Here is a 9,923-nt window from a genome sequence, read left to right as displayed (position 1 = left end):
TAGGAAAATCCTTACTGCCCTGTTCCCCTCTACTCGACAACAGTGTTGCCAGGGACAAGACGTGAACTGCCCCAGAGGAACCAGTCACCTCCACTGCCAATCTGCTGAGACAGCCACTACTCCTGTGGCTCCCCCCACGTCTTATGTGGTGCGTGGAAAAGCAAAACCAGGCACATCTGTAATCTCTGGGGCATGTAGTTTTGCGGTCTCCAGGGGAGCATGTGAAGTGTTTCGCAGAGGCCATGATCAGCTAATTCACTGCCTGCCACCTTCCTCCTCAGCTTCTTTCTCCCTCACTCCCCAGAGCCAGACATGGGCCACCCCTCTCAGCTCTCTCTGCCTTTACATAGATCCTGCTTTGACCATTTTTCACAGCCTCTGGCATTCCTACCTTAAGCCAGCTCCCATCGCTCTCACCAAGATGCTGGTAGTGGCTTCCTGACTGTTCTTCCCGCCTTAGGCAGCTGTGGTGTCCACACTGCAGCCAGGTGAGATGTTTGGAATGTATCTGATAATGTTGCTTCCTCTCCAAACTCTCTCCACGGTGGTTTCCCACAATACTCAGAATAAAACAAAACTCATCACTAGGACTTACTTATCCCTTCAGCCTTTCCAGCCTCGTCTCCTCCGCACGTGCGTGCCCTCGTTCACCGTGCTCCTGGGTACACCGGCTTTCCTGCTGTCCCTCAAGCACACCAGATCTATTCCCGCCTCAGGGCCTTTACACAGGTGGCTCCTTCTGCCTGGAAGTCACAAGCAGCTCCCTCCCTCCCTTTCTTCTGGTCCCTGAACAGTCTTCTCTGGCTTGACCATCTGCCTTATTCAGAGGTATTTCTCTGTTCATTGGTTTATTGTCTATCTCCATTGGAATGTCAGATCCCCAAGGGGCCTGACAGGTGCCATGCAGTGACTGGCCAAAAGTAGGTGACCAATAAATACCTTCTGAATAAACTGAGCCATTTCAATAGTCCAAGTTTTGGGGAAAACTTCTTAAAGGACATCCCTGACTCTATGGATACACAGCAAAGAAAGAATCAGATCCTTAGCAACTGTGGCTAGAGACAGCACATGAGGACTCCTGGGCTTTCCCAGTGCAGGCTTTGCCTAGGTACAACAGAGGCACAACCCCTGTGGCCCCCAAAATCTCCATAAGAGTGAGATTCCAGAGCTGCTCCCTAACCAGGCATCCAGGTCACTGTCGTCGTCCTCCCCGACGTCAGCTCCTGGATCCTGGAGGAGCTGAACAGGGACAATGTCACCTGTTCTGGAAGCATGCCAGCATACCCCAGTTCTGGCCTGGCAGGTGCTTTGGGACCACAGAGATTTATGCAGCGCCTGTTTATGCAGAGGTTTATGTGCCTCCTGTTTCTGGAGCGTCATGGGCAGGTAAGGGGTGAGAAGAGGATGAGGCAGGGGGCCTCAGGGAGGCACAGACAACGAGTCACACCCCAGCACTGAGACGGGGCCGAGTCTGCTCAGGCCCAGTGGAAGGGGCTGGAGGTTCCAGGAAGCAGAACAGAGGAGCCGCAGGGGAATCCAAAGAACCGGTGCCGTGCCGGGTGAGGGCGCAGAACTCATCCCGCCGCCCTCAGCTTCTTTCACTCTGTACCTGAAGCCATGCATCTCCAGCACAACTGAACTTTATCTCTAAATGAGGGCGTTTGTCCGCAGTGGGGGGACTGAGTCAGTGTCCCTGTTTCTAGTCGGGACACAGTACAGGACGAGACACGCCCCCCCCCAGGGGACGGGTTCCTCTGAGAAGCCGGCTGCATCCCCAGCACACAGCAAGTGCTCCCCGAGCCAGAGCCCTACAGTCGCCTAGCTGTCTCCCCGGGCTGGGCAGGCGTCTGTCTCGCCGGGCTGGGGCTGGAGGTGGGGGCACTTTGTTTCTGTAGGTTCTCCACAAACCCAGGCATTGCAGTTGCAAAGCCAGTGAGAGCCTGTTCATCTGTCCGCGCGCCCGACTCCCCAAGGAGGGGAAGGTGGCCGCCCGCTGAGGCCCAGAGGCTCACGAGTTCTGTTTACCCGGCAGAGAGCGGCCCATAGGCCAGGGAGCTCGCTTGGCGGGAAGAGAAGGCCGGTCCTTCCACACCGGCGGAAATCGGTCCGCTCCACCTACACCAATGGAAATCAGGGTCCGGTTGTCTTCGCTAGTCTGTCTACACCGTTGCATGTCAGGTGTGAATCTATCTACACTGGGGGAAATCAAAATCCGATAGCGTTCACCAGCAGAAATCAGAGTCCAGTCTGTCTACACCCACGGAGATCGGGTGCAGCCCCACTGCCACTGGTCTGCGAACAACATAACATGGTAGGTCCCCAGGCTCTGCGAGAACAAAAGTCACAAAGAATTCCGCCCCCGCCCCTGCTCGGGGAGGGAGGAGCTCGCCCCCAGCTTTCCGCCCCCACGGGGTCTTCTCCCAGGTGAGGGTGCGGCCCGAGGCACCTACAAGGCCGCCCACACCCCGGGGCTGAGACGCCCCCAACCTGCCTCGCCCAGCAGCCTCCGGGGATGAGACCCCCTCCAACACCCAGTCCCGGAGCCCCCAGGGGAGAGACGCCCCCTCCTACCTCGGGGTCCCGCTCCAGCCTTCGCCCCGGAGCCCCTGGGGGTGAAAGGCCCCTTCCCACCCCCCAACCTACCGCGGTCCCAGGCCCCGCCCCTCCTCCCCACCTGTGAGGCGGGCTGGGGGCGCGACCCGAGAGGGTCCGCCTGTTCCCGCCCCGGAGCCCCCGGGGTGAGACCCCCTCCAACCTTTGCCCTGGAGGCCCCGGTGGTGGGACCCCCTCCCACTTTCGCCCCGGAGCCCCCAGGGGAGAGGCGCCCCTCCCCGTCCCCCGAGGCCCCAGGCCCCGCCCCCGCCCCACCTGTGAGGCGGGCAGGGGGCGCGGCCGGGAGGGTGCGCCCCTAGCCCGCCGCCCTTCCCACGCCCCGCGGGCGGGCCTGCCGAGCGCTGTCCTCCCCGCGGACGGGACAAAGGCGGCGTCACCATGGCTCTCAGCGCGGCGCTCGGCCGGGGCGACCGGGGCTCGGGCAACAAGGTAGGGGATGGCCGGCGGCTGTGGGGAGGGTCCTGAGGCCGCGGCTGCGGCAGCGCGAGGGAGCTTTCACTTTTTCCGGTCACTTAAACGAAGGGTTAGCAAACTTTTCCCTTAACCTCCTGAATATTTATGAGAGAAGTATGCGTTACAAGACAGATTTGCATTCCTGGGGTGTGAAGGGAGTGCAGGGGAGGGGACTAGGACAAAAAGACGCTTGTGAAGTTGTCGCCAACAATGAGAATGTTCCTGAGTTATTCATTACCTCAAAACTGGCAGGACAAACCAATGAACTTTGTGCACGAAGACAAAGAACTTTTACTTTAAAAATACCAGGATAGACTTTTATATTGGAAAGGCAGTCGATTTAAATAATGAACATTGCCTAGTAAACAAGACAGTGATTTCAGGTCTAGAAGAGTGTGGTGGAAGCTGTGTTGTATTTCTTCCTGTGAACTGCAAAACGTGCGTCGGGTCTGTCTTTCCCTTTTTCCTGTGAACTAGATTACAGAGCGTTTGGGTACAGTAGTTACACTCTACTCCTGTTACCCAACAGCATTTTCACTTTAAAAGTTTAGCTGGTACTTTCAGGTGTCTAATTAAGGCTTAAAACACATAATTTAAAATTAAGTTGAAGGTAGCTGACACTGTGCATAACTAACAACTGAGCATCAAGTCGGCTTCAGCGTCCTGAAAAGAGATTTCAAAGTGGACAGAAGTGAGGTTTGGCTTCCTGACCCTAACCCTCCAACTCCCAGGCTCTCTGCATCAGGAGGAACCTCAGAGGCCACCGTTTGCTCTCAGTGGACACCTTGAGACTCTAAGATGTTTGCATTCCTGGTGGAGCCACATCCCTGTAGGAGGGCTGGGCATCCCCCACAGAGATAATGCACCCACTTCTGCTTCTGAGGAGACGCCCTGTTTTGATCTCACAGTTTGGCATCCAGTCTGCAAATAGGAACAGTGGTCTGGGTTGGGATCACAACTGGACTTGCCCAAGTGGGCCACAGAGAACAGAGCCCTGACCTTTCCAGTGGACTGGGGGCCTCGGTGCAGGTGACCTGTGGTTTTATCCCGTTAGAGGGGCCCCTGTGTAGGTCTAGTCTGAAATCGCGTTTGTGAAATGTGGACCTTTGTGTCTGTAGTTCATGAGCCTGGTGGTGGTGTCACCAGAATACTTTATTACTTGTAAAGCATCCCCAAAATGCTGGGCTAAGGAAATAAAGTCGGCCTGAATTGGCCCCGAGACTCTCTGAGATGTGTGTTCACAGGTTGTATCATCCAGGCAAACACAGGAGAACCCAGGCTCCCAGATCACGGCATTTTTTTAATGAGAATCATTCAAGCCCAGTTCCCATGCCTCCCTCCTTCCAAACAGAACTAATGTGTCCTCTCTTTTTGCTTGAACAAAAATCAAGTCACTTAGAGCCATCCAGCCCTAACAGCCATCCTCCAGGACAGGGTACCCATTCTCCAAATGGTGGAAAGCCAGGCTTCCGCACTTGACCTGTGGCTCCCAGCCAAGAAGCAGCCTGGAAGCGGTGGCTTTCCTCTCCACACGGCTGTGCCCAGGGGCAGTGGTGCCTCTGCTCTGTATTTATCCTCCTGCCCTGTCAGAACAGGGCTTCTGTGCCCTGCTCTCCATGGGAGGTTCCCTCGGGGTTGCAGCTTCTTTACCTGCATCCCTCTGGCCCTTACAGGGCCTGGCACTCAGCAGGTGTGCACAGGCCAGTGCTCACTGGCCCAGTCAAGAAAAATGATCCCAGAGAGACAGTTGGTCTGACCTAAGAGCCCAGCACACTTCCGAAGGGGTCAGGAGGGTGGTGGGACTGAGGGGCGGGCTGCAAGGTGGCAAGTCCTGCCCTGAACCTGTTGGTCCTGAGAAGCCTTGGGAATCTGGGATCCTGTGAGCAGAAGGCATCCCACAGTTGCCATTTACCCTACAAGGGAGTCAAGGAGGGCAGGTGCCTGGGGAGTGGAGAAGAGGCTCTGGACCTCCACCTGGTGCCCAGGGAACAGGCCTGGGGTCTTGGATTGGATGTGCACCCACATCCACCCCCTGTTATCTGTCAGCCTTTGGGCCAGTGGTTCAGACTCTTGGAGTTTCAGTCTGTTCACTTACAGGATAACCTGTGGCCACCCACCTCTCGGAGCACCATAGCGTCTAATTTTAAAGTGGATGAGTTGATGCTTCTTGAAAGGAAACCCAGGTCATCACCGAGCTGAATGTTCCTGAGTTGAAGGCTGTCTCTGTCCTGATATCTGGGACAACTTTCCAGGTGTCTCAGTTCACACCTGGGCCCAAATTCTCAAAGACAGAGCCTTCAGATACTTTTAGACAAGTGTCCAACCTTACAGAACTTTCCCCAAAAGTGAGAAAATCAGGTTGTGCAAAACTCACTTTGTGGGGAGTTTATTTTATATGACTTTAAAACTACTTATGTTTCTGAGACCTAGGATAAGGATTAAATCTAATGCCAACAACAGTTTGGGACAGGAATTAATTTGAAGTTCTGCACTAAGACTGTGCAAGTCTGCCAGGTACTGAGTATGTGCACCTCCCCTGGCGAAGTCTCTCCTGCCTGCAGCCCCCCAGCATGGGACCCCCAACCCTGGTACACATTAGCCTCAGAAAGCTCCCCTGGGTCGTCCTGCCTGCAGCCCCCTCCGCAGCCCCCTGCCCCACAATGATTTGGACTGACATCACCTTATCCTGACTACCCTCAGTAGCCTGTTTCCCCAGGCAGCACCGGCTTTATTTCATTCCCCGTATTTCCCTGGTGCCTGGAATGGTGCCTGGCACACAGTAGGTGCTCAACAAGTATTTGTCACAAGGTGGCAACTGTATCCCCTCCTCTGAAGCTCACTGTCACTCCCCCGCCCAGTCCCAACCTCACGGGGCTACGCAGATGCAGGGCTTGCCCCGTGACCTGAGCTAACACGATTCCTGAGATTTTTAAGAATAAAATAACGGCCTCAGAGAGAGCAGCCAGGTTACAGATGATTCTGGGAAACTTTCCTTGCCTAAGTGCAATATAGTAAAGCAGGTTCAAGGCAATTACAGAGAATAGCTTGGCGATACCTGGTGTGACATAATGAATGAACTTTGCATGTGGTTTTTGAGGTGGAGATGATAGTGCACGGTGCAGAAGAGAAGTGCCTGAATGAATTTTCAGTGAATGGAAAAGGTTGACCCTTCCCTTCCTTGTCAAGTGGTTTGGAATTAGCTGCGGGCCATCAGGTGGCCTCGCCAGGAGAGTGAAGAGGTTGGAATGAGTTTCTGAGCGCTCTTGGGCTCTGTCTCTGGCTAGAATGAGACACGGCGCAGTGGGCTTGGTGGTTAGGGATGCAGGCTATGTGGCCATAGTGGCTTGGGTTCAGTTCTGGTTCCCTCACTGAGTGGGTGGGCAGGTAAGCCCCTCAACCTCACCAGCTTTAGAATGGGGAAGATAATAGTATTTCGACGTTTTTAGAATAGTGTCTGTCATACAGTAAGTGCTCAGTAAATGTTGGCTATTATTCTGTGACTCTGTGATAGAGAGGAAGAGAGATTTTCATACAAATAAGAGAGAAAAACGATTGAGTTATAATTTTTCCTGGAATCACTTAATGAAAAATATTCATTGAAGTTATCTTCAAGGTATGTTGATGCTCAAAGATATCACCAGGGAAGAGGAATTACAACTACAATTATGTGTTATTTTAACAATGTATTCGTGAATTTTTTTAAGAAATGCTTTGTGAAAGTGCCCAAATCAGTAGGTCATGAGCTCCATTTAAGTTCAAGGGTCCCAGAGCTTTCCCTATGGATTATTCAAAAAGACTAAAGAAAAGGTAACTGGAAGAAGCATTTAGTCAGCCCAGAGTACCACGCTGGGTAAAGGGTGAGCGTTTGGTTCTCAAACTGATTCTTGCCCGTCCAGAGACGGCAACCCAGAGAATCACGGCGATGTGAACCGAGCAGACGAGCCTCAAAGCCCCGTATAAGCTCCCCCGAAAGCACATGTTTAAATAGGAGGAGCATGTGGAAGGGTTGTTGGGGACACAGAGCAACAAAAGCCACACATGAGGAGGAAACTACCATCACAATTTCTGGAAGGTACCAGAACTAATTCTTTAAAACACAGCTAGCTGAGGTGAAATTCACATGACACAAATTTAGCCATTTTAAATCAAGCAATCTGGTGGCATTTAGTACATTCACAATGGTGTGCAACCACCACCTCTGTCTAGTTCCAGAACATTCCTACAGCCCAAAGCAGAACCCCACACCCCTTAGGCAGCTTCTCCCATTCCACCCTCTGCTCAGCCCCTGGAACCACTAATGTGCTCTGTGTCTCTATGGATTTGTCTACTCTGAATATTCCATATAAGTGGAATCATAAAATATGTGACTTTTTATTGTGTTAAAATACATATAGCATGAAATTTACCATTTTAACCATCTTTTAGTTCAGTGGTATTACATGCATTCACCTTGTTGTGCGCCATCACCACCATCCATTCCCAGGACTCCCTGGTCTTGTAAATCTGAAACTCTACGCCTACTGAACAGTAACTCCTGACTCCGCCCTGCCCCCAGAGCCTGGCAACCACCATTCTAATTTCTGTCCTTATGACTGTGCCTACACTAAGTACCACTGCATGTAAGTGGAATCATACAGTGTCTGTCTTTTTATGATTGGTTTACTGCACTGAACATAATGTTCTCAAGTTTCAGCCATGCTGTAGCATTATCAGAACTTCATTCCTGTTATGGCTGAATAATATTCCATTGTAGGGGACTGCCCTGGTGGCACAGTGGGTAAGACTCCACACTCCCAATGCAGGAGGCCCAGGTTTGATCCCTGGTCGGGGAACTAGATCCCACATGGATGCGGCAACTAAGAGTTCGCATGCCAAAATGAAGACCCGGCGCGGCCAAAATAAATAACTAAACAAATATTTTTTTAAGTTAAAAAAAATTAATATTCCATTGTATGGATGGACCATAAATTTGGTTTATCCATTTATCTGTTGATGGACTTTGGACTGTTTCCAGCATTTAGGTTTTGTGAATAATGCTGCTATGATTATGTCCTTACAAGTTTTTGTGTGTACATATATTTTCATTTATTTCATTTATTGGGTATATACCTTCAGGGTCACATGGTAATTCTGTGTTTAACTTTTTTTTTGGCCTTGCCACGTGGCATGTGGGACCTTAGTTCCCCGACCAGGATCAAACCCATGCCCCCTGCAGTGGAAGCTCAGAGTCCTAACCACTGGACCACCAGAGAAGTCCCCAGCTATGTTTAACTTTTTGATGAACCACCAGATTGTTTTTTCACAGCAGCCTAATCATTCTACATTTTCCCAACGATGTATGCGGGTTCCAATTTCTCCACAGCTTCACCAAGACTTTTTATTTTCCAGTTTTGTAGTCACCCTAGTGGGTATGAAGGGATATTGTAGTTCTGGTTTGCATTTCCCTAATGACTACTGATGTTGAACTTATTTTCATGTGCTTGTTGACCATCTGTATATCTTCTTTGGAGAAATGTCTATTCAAGTTCCTTGCCTATTTTAAATTGAGTTGTTTGTCTTTTTATTGTTGAGTTCTAAGAGTTCTTTATATACTCTGGTCACTAGACTCTTCGCAGATATATGATTTGCAAATATCTTCTCCCATCTGTTGGCTATCCTTTTACTTTCTTGATAGTATCTTTTGATGCACAAAAGTTTTAAATTTGGATAAAATTTAATTTATATATTTTTTCTTTTGTTGTTCATGCTTGTGGTGTCGTATCTAAGAAAACATACAAGGTCATGAAGATTTATCCCTATGTTTTCTTCTAAGAATTTTGTAGCTTTAGTGCTTACATTTGGGTCGTTGACTCATTTTTAGTTGATTTTTGTGTGTGGTGTGAGATAGGGGTCCAACTTAATTATTTTGTATATGGATATCCACTTTTCCCATCACCATTTTTTGAAGAACTTATTTTTTCCCAATTGAATAGTCTTGGAACCCTGGTTGAAAGTCAGTTGGCTGTAGTTTGGGGGGTTTATTTCTGAACCCTCAGTTCTATTCCATTGGTCTATGTGTCTGTCTTTATGCCAAAACCATACTGTTTTGATTACTGTAGCTTCGTAGCAAGTTTTGAAAGCAGGAAGTGTGAGTCCTCCAAATTTGTCCTTCTTTTTCAAGATTCCTTTAGCTACTCAGGACCCCTTGAAATTCCATATTAATTTGAAGATTTTTTTTCCCATTTCTAGGAAAAAAGCTATTGAAAGTTTGATAGAAATGGCATTGAATTTGTAGATCGCTTTGAATGGTATTGACATTTTAACAATGTTAAGCCTTCCAATCCATGAATCAGGAATGTTTTTCTATTTAATTATGTTTCTTTAATTTCTCCCAGTAATGTTTTGTAGTTTTCAGTGCACAAGTCTTTCATCTGTTGGGTTAAATGTATTCTTCAGTATTTTATTCTTTTTAGATGATATTATAGAATGGAATTGTTTTCTTAATTTCCTTTTTGGATTCTACATCGCTGGTGTAGAGAAGCACAACTGATTTTTGCATGTTGATTTTGTATCTCATACCCTGCAACTTTGCTGAATCCACTTATTAGCTCTAGTAGCTTTATTTGTAGATTCTTTGTGATTTTCTATATTTAAGATCATGTCATCTGCAAATAGAGATAGTTTTACCTCTTCATTTCTAAATTAATTTGCCATTAATTTTTTTCTTGCCTAATTGCTCTGGCTAGAACTTTCAGGGCAGTGTTGCATAGCAGTGGAGAGAGTGGGCATCCTTGCCTAGTTCCTGTTGCTAGAGGAAAACCTTTTGGTCTTTCACTGTTGAGTATGAAATTAGCTGTGGTCACTGATAAGTGCCTTTT

The 9,923-nt window shown here is 49.2% G+C and overlaps 1 protein-coding gene across 1 annotated transcript in view; it reads left to right on the top strand.

Annotated features, from left to right (window-relative positions):
* Positions 1 to 2,991: 2,991 nt before the first annotated feature.
* PLEKHG4B (pleckstrin homology and RhoGEF domain containing G4B) overlaps positions 2,992 to 9,923 on the top strand; it is a gene marked incomplete at both ends in the record, with an annotated part of 52,641 nt that continues 45,709 nt past the window's right edge. The window contains 1 exon segment of the mRNA XM_082623325.1: positions 2,992 to 3,042. Within this exon segment, the coding sequence (XP_082479451.1) occupies positions 2,992 to 3,042 (51 nt within the window).

Source organism: Mesoplodon mirus (genome assembly GCF_964341445.2).
Source record: "Mesoplodon mirus genome assembly, chromosome: 5".
NCBI lineage: Eukaryota > Metazoa > Chordata > Mammalia > Artiodactyla > Ziphiidae > Mesoplodon > Mesoplodon mirus.
The sequence above is the reverse complement of the archived record's forward strand: the minus strand, read 5'-3'. Positions and strand labels throughout refer to the sequence as shown.